Source organism: Apiospora aurea (genome assembly GCF_038362705.1).
Source record: "Apiospora aurea strain CBS 24483 chromosome Unknown utg000006l_segment0_segment0, whole genome shotgun sequence".
NCBI lineage: Eukaryota > Fungi > Ascomycota > Sordariomycetes > Amphisphaeriales > Apiosporaceae > Apiospora > Apiospora aurea.
The window spans coordinates 4,653,881-4,679,012 of NW_027117393.1; the positions used below are offsets into that span (position 1 = coordinate 4,653,881).

At 47.4% G+C, this 25,132-nt stretch overlaps 6 protein-coding genes across 6 annotated transcripts; 3 read left to right on the forward strand and 3 right to left on the reverse strand.

Moving 5' to 3' along the window:
• Positions 1-3,107: 3,107 nt before the first annotated feature.
• PG986_010035 (3-phosphoshikimate 1-carboxyvinyltransferase) lies at positions 3,108-7,882 on the reverse strand (the record flags this gene model as incomplete). The annotated part of the gene is made up of 2 exons (XM_066846257.1): positions 3,108-3,179; positions 3,242-7,882. 2 exons carry the CDS (start codon positions 7,880-7,882, stop codon positions 3,108-3,110), a joined length of 4,713 nt encoding a protein of 1,570 aa, XP_066698655.1.
• A 1,458-nt stretch (positions 7,883-9,340) lies between these two features.
• On the forward strand, positions 9,341-11,614 carry PG986_010036 (uncharacterized protein; the record flags this gene model as incomplete). The annotated part of the gene is made up of 10 exons (XM_066846258.1): positions 9,341-9,717; positions 9,786-9,892; positions 9,955-10,027; positions 10,085-10,148; positions 10,187-10,350; positions 10,398-10,597; positions 10,651-11,059; positions 11,119-11,220; positions 11,274-11,392; positions 11,448-11,614. The coding sequence occupies 10 exons, from the start codon at positions 9,341-9,343 to the stop codon at positions 11,612-11,614; spliced, it is 1,782 nt and encodes a 593-aa protein (XP_066698656.1).
• Positions 11,615-13,433: 1,819 nt separating this feature from the next.
• Positions 13,434-15,089, forward strand: PG986_010037 (rhomboid protein; the record flags this gene model as incomplete). The annotated part of the gene is made up of 2 exons (XM_066846259.1): positions 13,434-14,915; positions 14,976-15,089. The coding sequence occupies 2 exons, from the start codon at positions 13,434-13,436 to the stop codon at positions 15,087-15,089; spliced, it is 1,596 nt and encodes a 531-aa protein (XP_066698657.1).
• A 309-nt stretch (positions 15,090-15,398) lies between these two features.
• On the reverse strand, positions 15,399-15,905 carry PG986_010038 (uncharacterized protein; the record flags this gene model as incomplete). Its single annotated transcript, XM_066846260.1, has 1 exon — positions 15,399-15,905. The coding sequence occupies one exon, from the start codon at positions 15,903-15,905 to the stop codon at positions 15,399-15,401; it is 507 nt and encodes a 168-aa protein (XP_066698658.1).
• Positions 15,906-16,452: 547 nt separating this feature from the next.
• On the forward strand, positions 16,453-17,113 carry PG986_010039 (uncharacterized protein; the record flags this gene model as incomplete). The annotated part of the gene is made up of 3 exons (XM_066846261.1): positions 16,453-16,501; positions 16,599-16,645; positions 16,706-17,113. The coding sequence occupies 3 exons, from the start codon at positions 16,453-16,455 to the stop codon at positions 17,111-17,113; spliced, it is 504 nt and encodes a 167-aa protein (XP_066698659.1).
• Positions 17,114-17,557: 444 nt separating this feature from the next.
• On the reverse strand, positions 17,558-17,950 carry PG986_010040 (uncharacterized protein; the record flags this gene model as incomplete). The annotated part of the gene is made up of 1 exon (XM_066846262.1): positions 17,558-17,950. One exon carries the CDS (start codon positions 17,948-17,950, stop codon positions 17,558-17,560), a length of 393 nt encoding a protein of 130 aa, XP_066698660.1.
• Between the last annotated feature and the right edge of the window lie 7,182 nt (positions 17,951-25,132).

The window sequence follows — 25,132 nt, forward strand, 5'->3', positions numbered from 1 at the left end:
AGATGGCTATGTGTGCTGCCGTATCAATGCATGCTTTGCAATGCGATACTATGTACTGGCTACCTGTCTACATAGCTTGTCCATACATCCATCGTATCCATGGTGGGATTTCTCGATTGAGCAACCAATCCACTCCGTCAGCCAGCCAGCCCGCCCTGAATGCTAATGCTAAGGCTAAGGCTAATGCTAATGCCACTATGGGCGATGGCCAGGAATCGAGTGCGACTTGCCCATCTGTCCGCCCATCACCCACCACCCATATTTGGCGGAGCTTCCATCCCCGAAAAACGTGTCATGCCATCATGTCTTTCTCTCTCTCTCTCTGTTTTTTTAATCCCTCACCTCCTTGGTTTTGTTGTCCTACTTGCTGGTGCCATGCCCCGGCTGGCAAGCTGGCAGGCTGGCAAGCTGGCAGGCTGGCAAAGTGACGACGGTGTTGTGTGTAAAGGTTTAGTAATCTACGACTAAACATGGCTACCGATGCATGGCATGGTAAGCTGTCTCTGGCGCTCTGCTTATCCCTGCCGCATCGGGACAGCTTCCTTTCTACCTGCTTCAGTCCTTCAGGTGGGTTGACCGGGTGGTGTCACTGGAGGTGTGGACGGCGGGGGGGCCCCGGCCTCCTGTTCTATCATTATCTCCTCCCCCCCAAATTTACCAGGTCCAATTGCGATAGGCTGGATCGGGGGGGATATGTGTGTCATTCTGCATAAAAAGGCCACTGTATGGGGTTGAACACTCTTCCCGGCTTTTTTATTCACTGTACCATTTGCTGTGCGTGTTCTTTTTCTCTCATTGCCGATCCCTTCCTTTTGTTGTCTGACGTCGAACTTGGAAAACTCTGGAGAGCATGAACGGATAGATGGATGTTGCGCATGCAATGGAACTCAAGACGTAACGGAAGTAAGTATGAAGCCCATATCCAACAGACAAGGTAGTATCAATCTCTACAGTATCATTACTGGTAGGTACTACTACTACTACTACTACCTAGCTCTCGACAGGCTGTTGGGTCTTGGGGATCCTAGAGGACTACTAGCAACTAGTCCCGGAAGCAACAGCTTCTGACATACGCACCCCACAGGTTACATACATACGTGCGATGCGGCTTATGGACCGGGGGACAGGACGAACAACCGACTCACGCGGGGCTGGCTCAATCTGGCTCGACCTAGCACTAGTTGGGTAGTAAGAGTGATGCAACCTCGCAGCAGCAAAGCCTGGCTCGGCTTCTGTTTTCCTGTCTGTCGGTTTGTCGTCATCTAGAATTGTTGGAGAGCCATTCGCTGGATAGATTCCATCTGCCGATGCCTGCCGGGCCGGTAGTGCTCGCGTGTCCAAGCCTCACTCGAGCCCCATTGAATAAGGGCGAGGAACGCCATAGCTTCTTCAAGTCGCCACATCTTTCTGTACGAAGCAGTCAATCAGCTTCCGAGATATCAGCCCCCCCCGACCTTGCAAACGGAGATGCAGGAACGCCAGATCTCACTCAACTTACTTGTCATTCTCTCCTTCTCCGCCGTATCTACCTTCTAGCGCATTTCTAGCACATAGCCCTGCTCGGTTCAGCTAGTGTGCCATGGCTGTGTGCGTGGTGCATGCATCGTGGCATGCATCCCACATGCCTCTCATACGTTGTGCTCTCATTTGTCGTGGCCCAATGGTTCCAGTGGTTCCCGTCGGGCTGCCGGTCCATTCAACCCTCTCTTGGGTCTATTTGGGTACGAACTCATGGTGGTGGTGCCCTATATTTGCGGTGGCAAAATGTGATTGTGGAAGCCCTCCCGTATGTACTGCAACTCTACTCTGAAGCTGACGGGAATTCCATGTTTTTTTCCCCTTCGAACCCCCATCCTCCATCCCGAGAATTCCGCCATGGGCAAAACAGGGAAATCCTGCTAGCATGCATTGCATTTCCCCCATGCCTCTCTACCCGAAATGTTGCTTTCCTCTGCCGATCCCAGGTGCGCAAGTGCCTGATCCCCCTCATTGCCCAACCAGCCAAGTAAGAAAAGTTGGACATTTATGCCGAGGTGTGAGGTGAGGTGAGAGCTGGACCCTTGCCAAGAAAAGAAAAGAAAAAACAACAACAAGAAGACCCTGAAGATCTTTCCGAATTGCCGACGAATACCACAGCCATGCCTCCAAACCTGATTTGATATACCTGTCGGGGATACACCCGACAGAGATACCACATACACGCCGCACACCATCCAAGCGGACCTCTCCTCTGCATACTCAACCTTGCTGCCCGGAGGCACGTATTCGTTTACAGCAGGGCGTTCGTTGAACAATGCACCACCCAACTTTCCGCCGCCACCACTGCCGAGGCCTCCAAGCCCAAGGTGATATGACACTATGTACAGTACCTATCTATAGTAGCAATAGTATACTGACTGACGACTCGTGGGCCCCAACTCGGCCATTCTGTCACTCGATGCACACAGCCCAGTAGCCACGAAGCCAGCCTGCCCATGGACGAGCGGTATATTATTACTTGCCACATCTTGCCGAGTCGAACAAGCTGGACCCGTGGCGGTGCACTGTAGTATATCTTATCCGTGCTACTGGTAGACAGATCAAACGAGATTCGCCCCCCTTCCCGTCACTGCATGCTCGCATGATAGAACCTGGCGGTTGCTCAAGACGCCGTATCGTTCTAGCTTCCGGCGGTCCCTAGATATCGCGAGGAAACCGCATAGTCTGAGTTGCTTCGCTAATGGCAAGTCTCCAGAGAAAGTCTATGTCTGCGTTTGAAGGAGCCCGTGTCTGGGATACGTGGTGGTCATGGGATATGTGGTCATGGAATACCCCGCCGACGGTGTAATGATTGTGGCTGACGGCATACCTGGTGACGGGACACACATCGATGGAATAGTTGACGATGGTGGGATAATTGCCATCAACGGAATAGCTGCCGGAAGAGCGTGGTGACTACAGTGCCTTTAGGCTTGAACAACTAGAGTAACGAAGCCCCGGAAAGTCATCATGCAAGAGATAATCCGCTCACTGGATCAAGACCGCATATCATACTACTAGGACGGTCTGTATAAGTCAATTCAAGCTTGGAATAATTGGATTCACTGATGATGCTACGGTATTGATGTTCAAGACTCAGTGCCCAGGACGGCGTTGCGGACGTCCTGGAAAATCGGCGTAATGCCGGTCCAGAGCTGGAACTAAACCGGCTGTTAATATGATGGAACGGATTATTCGTAGAGGCGAGGGGTGGATGACTTACCTGGTAGTATCCCTGCGAGCAAAGCACCTCGAGACCAGGGATCGTGGTCCAGCCCTCGGGCTGGGCTATCTTCATCAAGGGCGTCTCAGTGGGCTTATATGCCATCTCCAAGAGCACGTGACTCTGGTTCGAGTTCTTGGGCTGAGTCAGGACGTCGTTGACAACGCTCTCAATGCTTGGGTCAATGGGTCTGTCGCCTGGTATAGTGCTAATAATCACAGTCGGCAGAACCTTGACATGGTTGGCATCCTTGGGGCTCTCGAGGTTGTAGTCGGCTGGGAACGATGTGCAGAGTTCCTCTACAACCTTGGTATTGCGTGCCACGATGTAGATGGGGCTGTACCCGAGCGAATGTAGGGCGAAGATGGCAGCTCGTGTGGTGCCTCCTGACCCAACTACCATAGCGCTCGATGGCGTTGCTGTTGGATCCTGAGCCATCACGCCTTTGCCACGGAGCGTGTAGACCATTCCCATCCAGTCTGTGTTGGTGCCGACGAGCCGTACTCCCCCGTTTCCATCGGGACCTGGAACAATCGTGTTGATGGCACCGATGATCTTGGCTGAATCAGTGACTTCATCTACCAACTTCATCATGTCTAGCTTCAACGGTATCGTGACCGAAGCTCCACCAAAACCCGGGGAGCGAATGAGCTCCTTCACCGATGCTGCATCGTCCGTTTCATTCAGCTGGTACGTGTGCGGAAGACCTGCTGTCTTGAACAAAGCGTTGTGAAGCGCTGGAGATCGCGAAGCCGAGATGGGCTTGCCGAAAAGATAGAACTGCTTAGCCTCTAGCTCACCCATGAGTGCCATACCAGCTCGGATTTCGGCTGCCGAGAGTTGGCCTGGGGCAGCCTTGAAAGGTAAGTCGGGATGAGAGACGGGGGTCAGGAAGCCATTGGCGATGCGCGAGAACTTCCCTATGGTTCCCATATTGAGGCATATCATTGGCGTATCGTACGCGGCGAGCATGTTTTGCCGGAATTTGACGCACGCGAAATTATCGTCCGTTGTCTTAGCGAAGCCTATCAGCTTGACAACATCACCATACTGCAGTGCTTTGTTGTACCATGCCTGGAAACCTCCGTTCTTCCAGGACAGCTTTCCTTCGGGGTCGTGATGAGATGCAATGATGCGCGTGTGGCCTTTCGATTGCGTGATTGTCTCGAGTGTTTCCGGGGACAGGGTCATCTCGACATCAACGAATTCGACACCGACACGCATCGCTGCTCGGTAGATCGGCAGGAGCTCGTCTTCTGACTCGTAGGTAAAACGGCCTCCCTGTGCCTTGGAGCGCAAGGTGAATACCACAGGAACCTTGGCACGCGAACGTAGCAGAGCAACCTGTGAAGCAATGAACTCGGGTGACAAATCTTCCAGCAAATCCGCACGGAGCTCGACAGCATCAGAGCCAACGACCACACGAGGGATGACCTGGCTAGCACTTGAAACATTCGGCACCGTAAGGGACACGAAGAAAGATGGTCGCTTCCGCTTGATCCTTTCAAAGTGCTTGCTCTGCCCGCAAATGAGCAACACGAAGTTCTTGAAATCTTCCGGTGCCTCATCTATGCCGGCGAGGTATGGGCTGTGGTACTCGTAGTTGCTGCACTCCTGGAAGAACGGCTTGCGGCGCTCGTACACTTCACGGATTTGCTCCGAGTATGCTGGCCGTGTCTTATCCCTCATCAGGTACTCAATCATCTGCTCGATGTGTCGCTGGATGAGGAGTACAGTGCCACCATTGCGGTGATAGTCTTGGAGCAATTGTCGCGCCTCAGGCATCTCCACAATGCCACCACCGCATGAGAAGACATGCCCGTGGGCCTGGTTCTTGATGACGTCCGCAAGGAGGTCAAGTTCGTCCTTCCTGAACCCCTCCCAGCCGCGGCCACTCTCATTGATAATCTGAGGAATGGTCATTCCAGCCCTGCGCTCAAGCTCATCATCCAGATCAGTGAAAGGTCGATTGAGAATGTTAGCCATCCATCGACCAGCCGTGGTCTTTCCAGCTCCACGCATGCCAATGATGAAGACTGATGGTCCGGCGGCGGACTTCTTCGCGGTCTCGTGCTCGGGCTCTGCGTCGATGCCAGCGAGGCCCACCTTGAAGGACTGTGCAAGGACATCCCACCAGCCGGGCCATGTCTTTCCTGTACACTCCCGCTCCAAGATCGTAACAGGCTTGGGCGACAGCACAGACAGGACACTGAAACTCATCGCGACACGGTGGTCATCGTAACAGAAAACGTTGTCGGCCGGCTCGGTGAGCTCCTGGTAGTTCTTGCCAGTGATCTCAATGCCATCTTCCAGCTCGCCGCTTTCCACGCCAAACTTGGCCAACTGAGTTCGCATGGCAGCAATGCGGTTGCATTCCTTGACTCGCTGGTTGGCAATCCCGGTGATTCTGGTAACACCTGATGCAACAGCACCAAGGACGGAAGCTGTCAGGAAAGCATCCGTCATAGGTTCCATGTCGACATGATCCAGTCCCTTGAGGGTACCAGGCTCAGGTCCAGTGACGGTGGTTGTGTAGTCGGTTTGCTCGACAGTGCATCCCATGGGGCGAAGCACATCGACAGCGAAACGAGCATCTCCCTGCAATGACTTGGAGCCAATGTTGGGGATGGTGCAAGTTGTGCCCGTGATGGCCGCAACGGCCAGCGGGTAAGTTGCGGAGCTAGCATCGCTCTCGACAACATACTCATCGGGATTTTGGTACACACCCTGGGGGATGTGGTAGGTGTGCTCCTCGGTCTCGGATCTGGTGACGGTGATGCCAAAGGTCTTCATCATGGCGGTTGTCATGTCGATGTAGGGTTGCGAAATGGGCTTGCCGCCAATCAACTTCAGCGTGACGGGGTTCTTGGCGTACGGGGCGCACATGAGAATGGATGAGACATACTGAGACGACACAGTAGCGGCCAGCTCGATCACGCCGCCATTGAAACCGTTGGCAGCGTTGACTTCAACGGGCAAAGACTTCTCCTGACCCAGGTACTTGATCTCGACGCCATTGGTTCGGAGTGCGTCAACAAGCGGCCCGATGGGCCTCACCTTCATTCTAGCGTTTCCAGTCAACACCGTGGAGGTCGCCTTGGCGGGAGAGCACAGAGCGACGACAGTGGTGAGGAATCGAGACGCAGTACCGGCGTTACCCAGGTACAGGGGTTCCTCGCTCGCCTGGAGCTGGCCTCCCTTGCCGGATACCACCAAGACCTCGCCGGCATCTTCCCATGTGTAAGTGGCACCGTTGAGTTGACCAATGGCATTGAGCATGAACTCGGTGTCGTCGGAGTGGAGCAGGTTCTTTACACGACAGGTACCATTTCCAAGAGCAGCCAGAACGAGGGCACGGTTGGAGACACTCTTAGATCCAGGTGGGGCCACGCTAACTGAAAGGCCCTTGGGAACCCCGGGCTGGACACGGGTAGCCGGGGACAGTACCACCCTGATGGCGCTATCATCAATCACAGTAGCCTTGGGCTCGTATGTCTTGCCAATGGCGGACAGCATAACGATCTTCTTCTTCTTTCCCTCGTTCTTCTTGTCCACTGCCATCTTCTGGAGAAGTACATCGACGGGGCAGCGTTTGCCGGCGGTCAGCTTGACGATGCGCTTGTCGTGGAGCGAAGTAGGGAGGTCGTAGCTAGCAATGCACTTGACAAGACGCGCAACCGCCCCTGGGCGCATAATTCCGAGGTAACGGGCCAGCTCCGCCTCCTTCACCATGCCGATGGCGACGGCCTCGCCGTGGAGGACCTGCGGGGTCAGAATGGCTTCGTAGGCATGGCCAATGGAATGGCCAAAGTTCAGGATATTTCTCAAGCCTCCCTCCGTCTCGTCCTGGGTGACGACCTCGGCCTTGGTGCGGGCGGAAGCGAGGACGATGCGCTTCAGAGTAGACTTGATAGGGTTGATTCTCTCGGACAGGTCGGCTGTCTTGGAGCGAATGGCCTCGAGAATGGCAGGTGCATTCTCCTCCAGGAAAGTGAATTCCTTTTCGTCCCAGATGGCGGCGGTCTTGACCACCTCGGCCATGCCGTTAATGAACTCGCGAATGGGCAGAGTCTCGAGGAAGACCAAGTCGATGTAGATACGGCGCGGTTGCCAGAAGGCTCCGATCAAGTTCTTGCCCTCGGGAACATCGATAGCTGTCTTGCCGCCGATGGAGGAGTCTACCATGGCGAGCAGCGAGGTAGGGACCTGGACAAAGGGGACGCCGCGCATGAAGGTGGCGGCCACGAAGCCGATCATGTCGCCAATGACGCCGCCGCCGAGAGCAATGATGACGGTGTCTCGGGTGCATTCGTTCTGCAGCAGCCAGCTCTCGATCTCGGCCTTTGTCTCACGGCTTTTGGAGGTCTCTCCCGGCGGGATAGTGTAAGTGAGCAGGCGCGGGGCGGCCGGGAGGTTGGCGGCAGCGACGGCCTTTTCGAAGGCATCGCGGAAGACGGGGATGTATCTCTCTTCTAGGTTGGTGTCGGTGATGAGGACGTAGGTGGAGGACTTGACGTTGGCGAGCAGGTCGGCAGCGACATAGTTCTTCCAGAGGCCGTGGTCGACAATGATCGAGTCGCTGCCGAGGATGGAGATGCGCGTGGGGCCCTCGGGCGCGGGGCCATCGTGTTGGCCAGCCATGCCTGTATGTGCTCGGTGGGATCGAGGAAGAAGGGATGGAAGGTGGCTGCGGAGCCTGGTGTCGATCTATAGTAGCATGAGCACCACCAGCACGTCGTTTTCGTTCAGGCTTCGGTCGCGTCTCAAGAGTGGATTGTGCTTGCTGATATATGGCTACACGCAGCTTCCGAGTGTTAGTGAGTCACGCACGCACAGAGTGAGGAAATGTATGGGAGACGCCTGCCCTAGCCACCAACTTAGCTGACGTTGCAAGGGCGGTGGGAGCTTGGTGGGAACGTGGGAAGGCGGGATGCGGATGTGGGGTGGTTCGAGGGAAGTGACGATGGATTGACTTGACTTAACGACTGCAACGACACAAACACATACATATTCCGGTCACAGACTTTGGAAGTGCAGTGTTTACTCGCCTCTACACACAAATTGGCTTTCTAGCAGCATCAATCGGACCAGACTCGTTCGACGTGTTCGAGTTGAATGACCTCCGTGCTGTGCCGCCGATGTTAGTCAGGCTGTGGTGGGCTGTGGCCGCTCATCGGACCTCGCTGGCATCGCAGTTCCAGAATTTTTTTCTTTTTCGCAGTGCTCTCTGTCTGCAATTGCGACGTGGGGCGTGACGGGCTGGGATTGGTCAATCCAAACTGGGCAAATTGATTGCCGCAGGTTAAGGGGTCCACCGACAGGTACTTGGCCCGGAACTCGAGCTCAAGTACCTCCTCAGGCACGGGCACAGACATTAGCGGGAGGTACTTCTACAGGCGAGTGTAGCACGCCCACGCCCACTCACACAGCCAGACGCGGACGCGCTTTGCTGGCAGCTGTCAGGGACCTCCACCTGTCGCTTTCAAATCGGCAGCCCCTCTGTGAGCAATTGTGAGTAAGCAGTCATGGGTTGCTTGTAGCCCAGGACGGGTGTCGCTGATTCGCATGAGGTATGGCATGGCGTAGGTACCAACTAGCCCCGGCTTGGAATTGATTTGTCAATTGGGCAAGTAGTCCGAAGGCATGTCTACAGAGTGCGCAATTTATTGCACGGCTATCCGATGGCATATAGACTTGCTAGCCTTGTGCAAGTCACTCTGTTATACTCTCTAAGAGCTTTGCAAATATCGGATAGATCTCGCAGGCGTAGGATATCGATCCTGCGGAGTGGTAGGTAATCAGCAGTGTATGTAGGAATGTAAACCCGGACACCAAGTGGGCCGGATTCGTAAATCCGGGCTTAATAATCCGGGTGGATATTCCCCGTACGGCGCGTCTTGTCTTCTATCGAATCTAGCATGGTTATATGGGCCAACGGGAGTGACGTTGTAGAACGGTGGAATAGTGATAGCAGTAATTCATTTATATAGTGTTACACCGCCTAGTTTGCTATATGTTTGCTTCTGCTTCTACTGAGACTGGATTTTGTCTTCCATCATCCCGAGTCCGACCGCTTGTTGGCCAGACACTACCAACAGCATGGAGAAGAAGTCCAACGACGCTGGCAATGACGCACTAGACGAGAACCCCAGCATTGCCGGCGGCGATGCCCTCTACGAGCCGCTCCACGGCATGCATCGCAGAGATGATCAACGCCAGGCGTCTGCAGGCCCAGACATGCCTCGCCCGAGGCCGAGATCGTCCTCTTCTCTCGCACGCATCCGTTCCAACAATGGCCATGGTGTGGGTGACGATACCGAAGATACTGATGTGCCTGACGAGCAGGAGGGTGCTCGCGAGAAAGATCCATTCGAAGTTGCCTTTGAGGGAGACCACGATCTTTACTGCCCGCGTAGTATGTCCCTCATGCGTAAATGGACGATAGTCCTCATTGTAGGGCTGGGCAGTCTATGCCTGTGAGTTCCATCTGCTGTGGGGAAGTGGGACAGCATGATGCATACAGACGATACTGACACAGCAGCAGCACTTGCGTTAGCTCGATTTACACCACAACTTACAGCCAGATGAACCCGGAGTTTGGCATTTCCACCATAGTCGGCACTTTGGGGCTATCCACATTCGTTTTGGGCAGTAAGTCAATGCCTGGCATCGGAATCTGGTCTTGGTGATGCCCCAGCTTACGTTTCATGTAGTCGCATTGGGACCCCTATTGATGAGTCCTTTGAGTGAGTTCTTCGGCCGTCGACCTATCTACCTGGTGTCATGGTGAGCAACAATACTTCCCGATTCACGTCCAAATCCAAGCTGATAAGCTGCTTCGAGGGGTATGTTCCTGGTCTGGCTTATACCCTCCGCGGTGGCCAAGAATGCTGCCACTATGATTGTGGTAAGTTGCACTTCGATCTTGATAAACCCATAGAACAGCCCGAGCGAACAGTAGTGAACCTGATCATTCTTCCAGGCGCGGTTCTTCGATGGGTTTGCTGGCAGCTCCTTCTTAAGCGTCGCTGGTGGAAGTGTCTCAGATATGTTCAGGAGAGATGCGATTCAAGCGCCCATGGTCATCATTGCATTAGCCCCCTTTATCGGTATGTTCTGACGACCTGCTCCATTTGCGACGTTGGGACTGATCTAGGAGCCAACAGGACCGAGTCTGGGGCCGCTGCTGGGTGGCTTCATTAACTACAATGCGAACTGGAGGTGGACGTACTATGTTGGTACCCGGTCAAAGTCCGCTTCCTGCCGCCGCTGCTGACACACAGACACAACAGGTCTCGATCATTTGGGCATTTGTACTTTTTATCGCCATTGTGGTATTCACGCCCGAAACATACCGTGCGTCAACATCTGATCTGCACGAAGTATCGGTAGTCGCTGACTGACAGTAGATCCTGTCAAACTACGAGAGAAGGCCCGGGCACTGAGGAAAGAGACGGGGGATGAGCGTTGGAAAGCACCGATGGAGATGAAGGACAAGTCGGTTGCCAGGGCCGTAGGGCTTTCTCTCCTGCGGCCATTTCAACTGCTGATCTGGGAGCCCATGTGTCTCTGCCTGTGCCTGTTCTCGGCGATACTGCTCGGGACTCTCTATCTCTTCTTTGGCGCGTTCCACCTGATCTTCGGGGCCGTCTATGGCTTCAATCTGTGGCAGACCGGCCTTGCGTTTTTGGGTATCCTTATCGGCATGCTTGCGGCCGGGGCCACGGACCCGCTTTGGCATCGCGTCTATGCACGCCTGTTGGAACAGAATGATGGTGTGCCCGAGCCCGAGTTCAGGCTACCCCCGGCTGTGGCAGGGTGAGTTCTCCAATCTACAGCCCTTCTGACTGTGAGGTTGCTAACGCCGACGGCTGCAGTGCTGTATTGGTGCCTATTGGGCTCTTCATATTCGCATGGACAACCTTCCCCTGGGTGCACTGGATGGTGCCGATCGTTGGTTCCGGGATTTTCGGCATGGGGTAAGTAGCGTCATGTTGGGCTGAAAGTGGTAAAAAAAGACGTGACTGACAAGGCGGCCGTCTAGAACATTGCTGGTCTTCACCGGCATATTCACGTTCCTCGTGGACGCATACCCGAAGTATGCGGCATCTGCGATGGCAGCAAACGCGTTCACTCGCTGTGTATTTGCTGGTGAGTTGTCCCTTGCTGAACAGCGACATTTTGCTGACTAGAAGCAACTTGGCAGCGGCCTTCCCGCTGTTTGGACTGCAGATGTACGAGAGGCTAGGGTACCAATGGGGCTCTAGCTTGATTGCATTCCTGACGGTGGCTATGATGCCGTTCCCCTACCTGTTCTTCCGCTATGGGCGACAGATTCGGAAGCACAGCAAGTACGCAACGCAAGCGGCGTAGGGCGTGCGCGCGCGTATCTGTGCGCGAAGTGTGCATTGGAGAACTGGTTGCTGTGGGCAAGTTGCCAGTGCGTACCAAGCAGGAGGAGTCAGGCGTAAGGCGTAGGGCGGAGGGCGGAGGGCGGAGGGTCAGTGGCCAGTGGTCGGTGGTCAGCTCCCACTGGTGACTGGACCAGTTCCAGACTGACACCAAACACGTACATACTGAACTTGCCCCCACCTTTTAACGGGACCGCATCGGGCTCGGGGGAGGATCCAGTGGGCGATAACCTTAATTGCCCTTTGCATGGAAACGATCTGCTACTCACATCAGCTGCATGGACTTTTTTATTAACCAGAATACCACCTGAAGTCGGGGGCGGGCCATGTATGATGTAGCGCGGGGGCTATGCGCGTTCGATCAGCGAAATCACAAGGTCGTTTCAATTAGAAGAAGACCACAGCTAGTAAATAACGAAGCCTTCAGCTCGTCCTGCTGCTCGCTTTACTTGGGCGACGGACGATGTGGCTCGGGAGCTGACGACGCCGTTTGACTTGTCTTTCGAAAACACGGTGCCAGCCGCTTTGTCATTGGCGGTTACGGAGGCCTCTAGCTCTAAGGATGGGGGATGGGGAGGCTTTGCATGCGTGCCTACATCTGTACGAGGTAAATAGAGAGCACATCATGGTCCACTAGAGAGGGCTGTCTCACCAATCAAGGCCGTCGCTGACCCCAAATTGCCCATGTGATAAGCCACATGCTGCAACGTACTGATGTTTGGGTGGTTGGGAGAATGAGTGAGTTGGAGAGAGTATGTTCAGTCAAGCCTGGGGCGACGCGGACTGACTGGCTGATGAGTGACACTGCATTTGACAGCGTCTGTCACAGCGAGAGATTGCCTGCCTACCTGCTCGCTCCAGCTAAATTTAGGTCAGCCAACTTCCCCCCAACAGCCTTCCGCTTCCAAGGTTATTCTTGAATGGCCTGCCTTTGTCACCAGTTGCAGCGGACGGGCGCTTTACGAATGCACATTGAGCCGCCCCAGAGAAATTGGGTGTCCGAGCCACCGCTAAGCCCTCCCGCGTATCCGTGCACGGCAAATGAGTACGTAGGCCGAGCCTGCGAGCCTCCAGTTCTGTCCAGTCCTGTCCAGTTGGTGGTGCCAGTCTGCCGCTAGTCCTCAGTGCAGTATCCTGCTGGCTGTACGGTGGACGGGAGAAAACCATTCAACCTTGTCACGTCACGCTCTTTCAGCTTGCTCTTGCACCAAATAAAAGTATTCTTCGTTCTTGCCTTGAAACCCCATGTGTTCCTTTTGAAGTTAGGAAGGCCTCTTTTCGCATCGCACCGAACCGGAACGAGCCTTTTCGACTCGTTTGTTGTCCTTCCTACACGCTCGTTCAATCAGCGACCCTGCTGCTAGACTTGTTCTGTTCTGCATACTCACTTCCCAGGCCCGATTCAACCGGACATTACTCTACACCCTACCTGCAACCCTCTGAGCAGGCGCCGTCATTACTATTTGTTCGTTGCTGTAGGTGTTCTGCCTGCAACATCCATCCATCCGACCCTGGTCATTGCGAAACTCGAAGGCGTATTGCCAGAAGTGTAGCCCGCCATCCGACTAGCTGGACTGGTACGGAGATTGCCTCGACCGAACGGGAGGAAAAACCCTGGCCAGTACATGAGCCAAGGACCCCGGGAGACCAGGAACCAGCAATAAGATACGACATAACCTAATTACCGGCAGCATCGAAGCAAACAAGCCGCATCTTTCCACGCCGCTGTTGGCTCCTTGCATCGTTTTTTTTCAGCGCCAAACTTCAACACGTTCACTACCATGGCTGCCAACGATTATTACAACGACGGTTCACGACCATACTACGGCGCCTACGACCCAACCTCGACGCACCAGGTACCCGCCCCCGTCGCGCACCCTTCAGGGCCAGGAAAGCAAACGGGCGCATCCCCTTTCGACACCGTCTTCGACGACCACGTATATCCTACCAACGGTTCGATGGGCGGCCACAGCCAACAGAGCTTCGCACAGGACACGAGCTACCACAGCGGCGCGCCCGGCGATGTGTCACCAGTGGGTGACGACATTCCCTTGAGGAACCAGGCGAATGGCACCAATAAGTTTGGCTCGACCGGTGGCATGGCCCCTATGGATTCGAATGACCACGTTTACGATGCCGAAGGACCCCCGAGGTCGAGGACGAAGGGGCGAGGCCGATTGGGTTTTGGAGAAATCGGCATGATAGGCGCGAACAAGAGGAGGATCCCCTTCATGGTCTATTTGTTCTCCATCATCCAAATCGCCGTCTTCATCGGCGAGCTGGTCAAGGCTGCCCAGCTGACAGGGACGCCGATCCAGACGAAGCCCCAGTTCAACCCTATGATCGGGCCCTCCCAACAGGTTCTCATCAACATGGGCTCCCGCTATGTCATTTGCATGCACAACGTACCCAGCATCCAGGACTCGCCCATCAGGATCGATTGGCCGTGTCCCAACTCTACATCGGCCGATGCCAACGATCCCAACAACAAGTGCACCCTTTCCGAGTTGTGCGGCTTCGGCGGCGTTCCCAACCCAACTCCCGGCGGCAGCCTCGACCAGACACCGGCCCCTCACCAGTGGTGGCGCTTCATCATTCCTATTTTCATGCACGCCGGCATAATCCATATCGGTTTCAACTTGCTTCTTCAAATGACTCTGGGCAAGGAGATTGAGAATGCTATTGGTTCCATCCGTTTCTTCCTGGTCTACATGAGCTCGGGGATTTTCGGCTTCGTTATGGGCGGGAACTTCGCCGCTACGGGCATCTCCTCGACAGGCGCTTCGGGTGCTTTGTTCGGCATCATTGCCCTCACCCTACTGGACCTGCTTTATTCGTGGAAGGACCGCTCCAACCCGGTCAAGGAGCTTATGTGGATCGTCATCGAAATTGTCATTTCCTTTGTTTTGGGTCTCCTGCCCGGCCTCGACAACTTCTCCCATATCGGAGGTTTCTTGATGGGTCTCTGCCTCGGCATCTGCGTATTGCACTCGCCGAACGCCTTACGAGAGAAGATTGGCGAGGATCATTTCTCCGGCCCTTCCTATTCGACCGTCAATAATGGCGGTATCACCAGTGTGGCCTTCCCGCCCTTCATGAGGAATCCCGTTGGCTTCTTCAAGGGTAGGAAAGGTCTGTGGTGGGCTTGGTGGCTCGTCCGCGCTGCCTTCCTCATCACTATTATTGTTGTATTCGTGGTCCTCCTGAACAACTTCTACACTAGCCACAACACGTGCAGCTGGTGCAAGTATTTGAGTTGTCTGGTGAGTCTATTCCACAGCTACCCTTTTAGCAACGAGCAAATGGCTGACAATTTATCATAGCCCATCAAGGATTGGTGCGAGATCGGCAACCCGACGGTTCAGAGTAATAACGGCACCCAAAGTTCACGCCGCGCTATCGAGGCTCTCGACCAGGTGGCGAGGCTTGTACTTTAAGTGAGGTTGGCGGTGGCTAGAGATTAGGAAAGCGCTGCACCTTTGAATATTGTGCATGATGAACATGACGGAAATCCAGCATTATTAGGCGTAGGGAGATAGTGTTTAATAAAGTCTGGAGACGGGCTAACGTCTCTTTTTCTAACCTGGTCATCCGCCCTGAGAGTTCCTGTTCTTGCCCATAAGGTATCATCCTGACTCGTAATCATATAAGCCATCCCTTCTCGCATGCTAAAAAATATCAATTCATGTTGGCAGGAAGCATCGCTCTATATGCATCCCGCAGAACTTCCATCTGTCGCAAGTCGTCTAAACTTGATCCCTCACCGGGTTGCCGCCCGCGTGTCCTCCTTCGTGCACCCCTCCGTGCGACGTCGGCACATTCGTGGTGCCGCCAGTAGTAGTGTCAGCAGTGTTGGCAGCGGTAGCAGCAGCAGTGGTGTCGTCATGGTGAGCGTGGGTGCCGGCGGTGGTGGCTGGGATGTGCTCGGCCGTGGGCTGGCCCGAGGCCTTCTCGCGCAGGCCGCTGCCGAGGGGCATGACGCCGTGCTTGGCGGCGAGGCGCTGGTCCTCGGCCTGCATCTTGTCGAGGCCCTGCTGCTTGAGCTTCTCGTTGTGGGTCGCGGCGCCGGCGGCGGCCTGCAGGGAACCCGTGGCCTTGGCGACACCGCCCTTGGCGTCGCCGGCCAGCTTCGCGCCTAGGCCGGCGTCGGGGCGGGCCGAGGCGTCGTCGGTCCGGACGGTGGAGCCGTCGGTCGTGGTGTTGGTTGTGGTGCCGTCCGGGTGGACTTCGCGGTTGGAGTGGAGGGAAGGCATGATGATATGACTGATGATCGTGGAGGTAGGTGGTGGTGGTGGAGTTGTTTGGTTTGGTTTTGGTTTGGTGGACGAGGGGGGGTGGTTGTTGTAGGGTGTATGCCTGAAGATTACATATGTATGTCTAGGATCTCTCTTTGAATTCAATAGAGGTGGAAGAAGAGACAAACAGCCTTTATAAAGGACCCTAGGTGCCTTAGGGGTTGCAGTATGCTGCTTGTCCTGGCCTGGTAGGGATGTAAGACAGCTGGTTGGGCGCGATGTCATTATGATGTCATGTGTTGGATCTAAGGGTGACTGGGCGGGTTGGCGCTTCCCCTCCACGATCCATCCCGTGTACCTTCCACCTTCCGGCGCCGAGTGGATATATCAACTGGTTGGGGTCCGGTTTCCTACCGGACGTTTTGAAATATTTCGTGACGGCGGCTTGTTTGCGCGATGACAACTGTGTGTGTGTGTGTGTGTGTGTGTTGGCTATCTCTCCCTAAAGAAGACCGGAGGCAGGCAGGCTCCCTGGCCACAGTAGTCCCATTGTTGTTTGTCGCTCATGATTCGACTCCACGTCTACGACTCTCCAGCGCATAAGGTAGTCAGCAGTACGTGGTCATGGATTCGCATACTTCGGGACCTATTGGCCATATATTCAAGTCAATATATCAGAGCCAGAATTTACGAATTGCACCCGGCTGGCAGAATGTTACTCTAGAATCGAGCCCAATCCGGACATATCAGGGCTCGGGGTAAGCTCACCTAGCCTCATCAAGCTGCGGCAACGTGACTGATCATAGTCCTGCCCACAGGTAGTCGTGGCATTCCTTCTATCCGCCTATCTCGTCCTGGCCCTGATACTTGGTGCGTACTGTTTTGGGGCATTACCCAAGGGCCTCGTGCGCCGTGCCGATCGTCAACTCTTCTTTGCACGTCGCCCGGAGCCCGATGAGCGGTGGCAGCGAATCTTCGAGGAGGTCGTCCTCATGTTCAGCGACCAGCAGCTGCTTGCAGGTATTAGTGTGTTGATCGCCGCATATGTTCAGGTGGTGAACGCAGACCTCGGCGCACATCACTGGAACAGTGTTGTGTATCTGGCGTGGCTCAGCTCCACGGTCCGCCTGATGTCGCTGCCGGTGCTCCGAGAACGCCTCAAGAGAAACAAGCTCGCGTTAACCGTTCGGATCTGCGCCATCATGCTCGGTGTGGGGTACGATTAATTTGATCCAACGTACTGAGGTCTTGTATCCGTACGGTTTAGAATCATTTGGAGGCGGCGAACTGGACGACGCAGAAAAGGACATGGGATTTGGTTAAATCCTCGTGCTATTGTTATTGGCCCAGTCGGTACTCGCTGCGTTGGACACTCTGAACAGTACAGTTGCCCCCCTTTGAGTTGGACGTGCTCAGTACGGTAGTTAACAGGACATTAGGTCAGCGGAGGATCCCAGCCCCATTCAAGGGATACGTAGTCGTTCTACAACTGGGTGTGATAGCGGAGTTGACAGTCTTTAGTGTCTTTGGTGGTTTCGGTGGCAGGAAACCCTTTGAGACTTATGCCCTGCTCGCGGGGCTCCTCCTTTCCATAATTCCAGGTCTGGCTATCTGCTTTTGCCTTCTCGGTTTGCCGTGGAGCAAGCGACTTTGATGAAAGTGAGGCAAACTTACAGGATCTTGCGCATGGTGTCCACGTCCGCGGCCGTGCCCATGATCGACAGCAGCCACCATTCCGCAGCAGTGCCCAGGACCGTCAGAGCCAGGCCGGGCGGGTGACGAGGGGAGACCCCTGTTACTGTGCTGGCCCAGCACGAAGAAGGCGCGACGACAAGGCGGATTGCTTGCGGCAACAGATACCGGAACAACAGCGCCACGACGTGGCTTCGGGTACAGATGCCCAAGTACATGCGAGTCAGCGGTCGCATCCCATAAGGGTACACCTCTGGTTCGACCCCAAAGAAACTGGACACCTGCGGCAACTCCGCAGGCGTGGTCGAGCGCCAGGCGTCCCGATGGATCATTGCGTGTTTGACGCTCATGTAGAGGAGGTTCGTAAACATGTCGACGTATCTAGGCTGACATGTTATTTGTAGGACGGCGTATACTGTTGTCGAAGAAAGATAGCAGTACGGATGGGCGTCACACCGTGCTGGCAGCATGCATTGAATCTTCCCACGGAAGGTAGTACATCTGATTACTCCGGAGTCTTATTAGATTCACTTCTGCGTGCAGCATCTCAGTTTGGTCGGTGGTTATTCCGAAACGACACCTAGAACCAGACTTCCTTAATCCCCCTATAGTTGACTATGGGTCCCTTTCATCACTCATCGGCCCCCAGGTCGGAATGGCTACTTACGATCCAGCAGCATTTGCATGCATGTGCTGTAAACTAAACACAGTATAGCAGCGTCATTGGGACAGCGTCATTCAGCCCAAAACTATCAGGAAGTCTCCCCTTGCTCTTCCAAACTTCTCCTTACATCCTAATCGGGATGCAAGCCACTGTCGGCAGTCTCCTTCGTATAGGGACGCTAGCTCATTTCGCCAGTAAATACGGCTGCTATATCGCCCTCGAGCAAATTCGTTCTAGGCTAAAGGTTCTGAGGATATCATCCATGAAGACCGAGGATTGTCGACTTATCACTTTAGTAGTGCCTCGTCCCTAACTATATCGGTTGCCGATAATAATAATAATAATGTAATAATAATAATAAACGTTAATTTAAAGTTTAATTTAAGGCTTAGGCTTTTTATAAATTATAATAGCTATATTAATTATAATCACGTATTATTACGGCGTTTTAATAAACTTTTTGGTATTTTTTATAAACTTTTAACGTTTAAATTATTTAAATTATTAACGTTTATTACTTTAAAACCCTTTTTATAACTTTTACGGCCGTTAGTACGCTTTTTTAACCTTTAACTTTTTATTTATTTTATTAAGCTATATATTACGCCGAGTAGTATATATTAAAATAAAAAAAGAGGGAGGGGAAACGTTATTAAACTAAATAGTTAACAGTTTAAGGTAAATTTAATGCTTTTAAAGTAAGTGGTGATTAATAATTAGTAATATTTAATTTTAAAAAGCTTTAAGCATTTAAAGAGGCTATTATAGTTTAATAGTAATAATCGAAGTTAATTAAATAGGGTATATTTTAATGTTTATAAGCTTTAATTATAAAGCCGCGATATTAAAGTCGGTATTATATATTAAGGTAATATCACGGCTTTAAATATTAAAATAAACCCTCGGCCCTTAACGGGTTAATTAATTTAGCATTACGCACGAACGCTTAAAAAGCATCCTTTTTTAAAAACCTTTGCTTTTAATCCCTTATTTTCGTAGTTTTTCGAGCTACGTCCTCGTTATATAGTTATCGTTACTTAAAAAACTATAATAATAAAACCGATATCGCCCTATTTATCTTAATACTTAATTACCGCCCGTGATAAGTAAGCTTTTTTATAGTATTAATATATAAAAGTTTATCGGTATAAAGCCGGTAAGTAGTTAAATAAGGTTATTTATAAGTTTATAATATTTTCGTAATAAACGTTTAATATTAACCGAAACTATTAATAGTTTTAAAATAGCCGAAACGCCGGTTACCTTAAAGTATTATCCTTTTAATCGAAATAAACCGGCTAAAAGCGAATTTATAAAGTAGATTTTTAATTAAAAAAAGTAGTAGTATATAATATAAATAACGGGTTTCTCGATTTAAATACTTATTATTTATCGCGTTTTTAAAAGGGAAAGCTAACCGGTTAAATTACCGGCTAAGGGATATTTAATAGCATTTTTAAGGGTATTTTAAAGGCTCCTCGATTAACTCGCCCACTATTAACTTAATAAAACGTTTTAATAAACCGGTTTTAAAAAAATATAATAGCGGTTTTAATTTATTAAAACTTTTAAATAATTTTTATATTAACGTGGTTTACTATTAAGTCGATTATATTACTTCGCCGGTTATTAGTTTAATTAATATTCCTTGTTAAATTTTATTACGTTTTATTTTTATAATTATAGTACTTCATTTTTATCAATAAATAAGTTCGAATTAATAATTTAAGTAACGCGAAACCTTATGAAACTTATTAATTAAAGGGCTATTACGAAAGCTTTCGGCGTTTTATAATTAACGATTAATAATCGATTAAACGGTTAAATCCTACGACGCGAAATACGATATTTATAATAAAAATTAACGTTAATTAAAAAAGGTATTTCGAAATTATATAATTAATTTAAATATTCGAGGAATACCTCTTAATATTATTAATATAGAAAATTTAGCTAATTTTTTTACTATATTACACGACGGCGAGCGCATTAATAAGTATTAAGTTAACTGTTTTATTAACCGGAACACGGACTTTAAAACTTAAATAAATTATTAACGTGGTTTACCATTAAGTAGCCCGTATTATTAAGTGGTCCACCCTTACTACTTCTCGACCTTAATTAAACTTTAACGCGTAATAACTTTATAACTATAATGCCTAATCTAAGTTAAGAAAACCGGATCGGTTTAACTATTTAAGCGACACGAAAACATTTAAATCTATTAAATAAAAAAGATACTATAAAAGTATACGACGTTCTTAAAACTACTTTACGTTATTAAATCCACGATTAAACCTTATAACGCGATATTCGACACCCACGGCATAAATTAAATACGAATAAAAAAAAGGTACTTCGTAAATATATAATTAATTTAAATACCCGCGGGATATCTCCTAAAATCGCTAATATAAAAAATATAACTAATCTCTTTACCGCGTCGCGCGACGACGAACGCGTTAATAAACACTAAGTTAAGCACTTTATTAACCGAAACTCGAACTTTAAAACCCGAATAAACCGTCGGTACGATTATTAAAAAGCTTTCTATAAAAATCTAAACGTTATTTCCGGTTAATTTAGGCTAATCGCGAATATTAAGGCTAAATACGGCATCGTTAACGAAGACATATAAAATTTCGACGAAACCGGCTTTATAATAAATATAATCGAGTTAACCTTCGTTATAATACGCGCCGATTAATATAAAAAAGCGAAATCGGTCTAGCCTAATAATCGGGAATAATCGACGGCGATTAAATACATTAATTCGTAAAGCTAATATATCCCGCCGTTTTTAATCGTTTAAGGCTAATATTACCTAGTAAACTAGGCCACCGAATACGATTTACCGAGCAATTAAATAATTAAACCGACTTCTAATAAATAAACCGATAATAAAATAAGCTTAAATTAAATTAAACACTTTAATAAACATACTAAATCGCAAACGAAAAGTCGCTACCGCCTCTTAATTCTTAACGGCTACGAAAACCACATTTCGGCCGAATTCGAGGCATATTACTAAAATAACGACATTATTACAATTAATATACCTCCCTATTTATTATATTTACTCTAACCTTTCGATATAGTACTTTATTTACCCTTAAAGCGTACTTATTCGAAAAAAATCGAGCTATTTATTAAAGCCTCGATAAACTATATTACGAAACTCGAGTTCTTTATTACGTTTAAAGCTATACATTTCGCTATTTTCACGAAAACCAACATTAAATTTAAATTTAACGCATCCGGCTTAATACCTTATAACCTAAACGAAATAATTAATAAACTAAATATATATCTCTGAACGCCTACACTTAGCCCATCCCGTCCGAGAACGGCCAATACCTATAACCCTCAAACGCCGTCCAACCCCCAACAAACAACTAAGCACTCTATTTATATTAAAAAAAGGGTATCTACCTATTAAAAAAGCTCTCCGACGCCGATTTTAAATACGGTAAACTAAATAGCGAAAAATATAACTAAAATAACCCATAAAATAACCCTTATACATAATCAGATACGTACTTTAAAAAAAGCCAATTTAACCCTTTCGAAACGCCGGAAACCTAAAAAATCGCGAGTCCAGCTTAAAAAAACCCTTACAATTAAGGAATCTCGAAGGCTGCAGGACGAAAAGGCAAAAAAAAAAAAACGGCCAGCAACTAATAAAAGCGAAAATAGTGGTTTATCGAAGAGGCGCGCGACGGGCGGCAAACGCTGTGGGATCTACGGCGAAACAAGCCATAATACGCGAACATATAAAAAGCATATAAAATCGAGTAGCGAATTAAATAACGAGTAAATTTAATTAATTTAAAACGTCGTGGTTAAAATAACTTTTATAAAAATGTCGAGAAGTAGTAAAAGTAAACCACTCAATAATACGGGCCACTCAATAGTAAACCACGTTATATAAATAATAAATTATAATAAAAATTTATTAAAACTAAATTCAAGATTTCTAGTTTTTTAAACGAAATAATCGTTATTTCATTTTTATATTTAAGTATAAGTTAAATTTAATAAAAAAAGCAAATCTATTTTTAATCGCTATATCTTTTTTAATTATATAATAAAGGTATTTTATATAAATATTATATATACGTTAAGTACCGTAATTTTATTTAACGCTCGTAAATCGATTATAATACGGCCTTTTTCAACGGTTCTTTCTATAATAAACAGGGTTGGTAATTAGTCTGATTTTTTAGTCATTTTAATTTTTTTAGTCAGACTAAAAAAATCAAGTCACTGATTTTGACTAATGAAAAAAATCACTGACTAAATTAGTCATGATTAATTTAATCACTTCAGTGATTTTGATTAATTTAGTTCAATCACTATAACTAAATTATTCATTTTAGTCGACTAAAAAATCACTATACTAATATTTTACTAGAATAAAATATATAATGAATTTATAAAATTAAATTTATTCAGGTATTTATTTACTTATTTTTATTAGTAAATAAAATCAACTTAAATTTAATATTTTATGTTTAATTCTTTATTAAAATTTATTTTAAATATATTTTAAAATCAGAATTAAATAGTAATTAATCCCCTTCGCTTCCTGGAAAATCAAAATCGTTTACATCTGCGATTTTTCAGCTTTTTAATAAAACTAACCACTTAACTGCATCAGGACTTAATTTATTACGCCCTTTTGTAATAATATTACCAGAAATAGAAAAAGATCGTTCTGTTGGCGCCGATGTTGCTAAAATAGCTAAATATTTTCTCCCTAAAAGAGCTAAATTAGGAAATCGAATTTTATTCGAATTCCAATATTCTAAAGGATCGGTCTATAAAATAAAGAAATTAGTTTAATTAAAATGAAGGAATTATATTTAGGAAAATATATTTTATTTTAAAAAATGTTTTATTGAAAGAAAATGTTTTCATAAAATAATTTATTTTATAAAATAGAATATTTGATTAAAATAAAAGAAAACTTACTTGTTGTGGCATTAAAGCTTCTATTAAATAAATATTATATTCTTCTGTAGTATATTGATCTCTATTTCCTTAAAAAATATTGTTAAGTTTTATTTTAGAAAGTTATTTTAAGAACTGTTTTATTTAATAAAATATTAATACATATTAAAATATTTAAAACTTTTAACGTGGTTACCACTACGCGACGCATATTACTTAACGACGCACTTTTTTTACTTCTTAACCTTTGTATATAAACTAATTTAATTATAACGCTTAAAATTAATTAAAACTATTCGCTATTTAATTCATCGCTTAATTTTATATCTTTTTTATATATTCGCGCATTATAACTTATTTCGCCGCAGATTCTACAGCGTTTACCGCCCGTCGTACGCCTTTTCGACGAACCCCTATTTTCGTTTTTATCGGGCGCTAAACGTTTTCTTTTTACCTTTTCGTCCTATAGCTGCTAAAATCTTTAATAATAAGGGTTTTTCCAAGCTAGACTCGTTCTTTTTAACTCTTCGGCGCTTCGAAAGGGCCATATTCACTGTTTTTAATATACGTACCCTTTTACGTAAAATAATAATATTATATGTTAATTTCTTTATATACTTAATTAGTTTATTTATAACATTATAAATTAACGTCGGAGAGTTTCTTTAATAGTTAACAATCCTATTTTTAATAAAATAGAGTATCTCTTTATTTATTAAGGGTTAAAAAGCGTTTTGAGGTCGTAATTATTAAAGGAATTCGGACGTAATAAAAAAGATATAAGCATATGAAAATATATATTTAGTTTATTAATTACTTCGTTAAGATTATAAAGGATTAAATTGAAACCGTTAAATCCAGATTTAATATTATTTCCCGTAAAAATAGTGAAATGCGTAGCTTAAAAAATAATAAAGAACTCGAGCTTTGTAATATAGTTTATCGAGGCTTTAATAAATAACTCGATTTTTTTAAATAAGCCCGTTTTAAAGCTAAATAAAGTACTAAATCGAGTAATTAAAATAGGTAAAATAAATAGGGAAGTATACCGAGTATAATAATAATATTATTATAGTAGTATGTTTCGAATTCGGCGGAAATATAACTTTCGTAATTATCGAGAATTAAGAAACGGTAGGAACTTTTCTTTTACGATTTAATATATTTATCGAAGTATTTAATTTAGTTTAGGTTTATTTCGTTATTAATCTAGTTATTAAAACTCGGTTTAATTATTTAGTCGCTCGATAAATCGGTTTCGCGGGATTAGTTTATGAAATAATATTAATTTTAAACGATTAAAAACGGCGGAGTATATTAGCACTAGAAGTAATATATTTAATCGCCGTTATTTATTCCCGATTATTAAATTAAACCGACTTTGATTTTTACGCTATTCAGCGCGTATTATAACGCATATTAACCCGATTATGTTTATTATAAAACCGGTTTCGTCGAAATTTTAAATATTTTTATTAACGATCCCGTATTTCGCTTTTATATTTACGACTAACGTAAACTAACCAAAAAATAATTTTAAAATCTTCGTAAAAAGCTTTTTAATAATCGTACCGACGATTTATTATAGTTTTTAAGTCCGGGTTACGATTAATAAAACGCCTAATTTAATGCTTATTAACGCGGTCGCCGCCGCGTAACGCGGTAAAGAAATTAATTATATTTTTTATATTAATAAAATCGGGAGGTATCCCTCGAATATCTAGATTAATTATATATTTACGCAATACTTCTTTTTTTAATTAAATTTATTTTGCGTCGTTTCGATCGAATTTCGCGTTTTAAAATCCGGCCGTGAATTCGATAGGGTAAAATTAATTCGGGTATATTATAAACTTTTACTACTATTTTTTAATTTATTTAATTCGGTTTGTTTTGTGTCGTTTAAATTACTAAAACTATTCGATCTTTTTAAAAT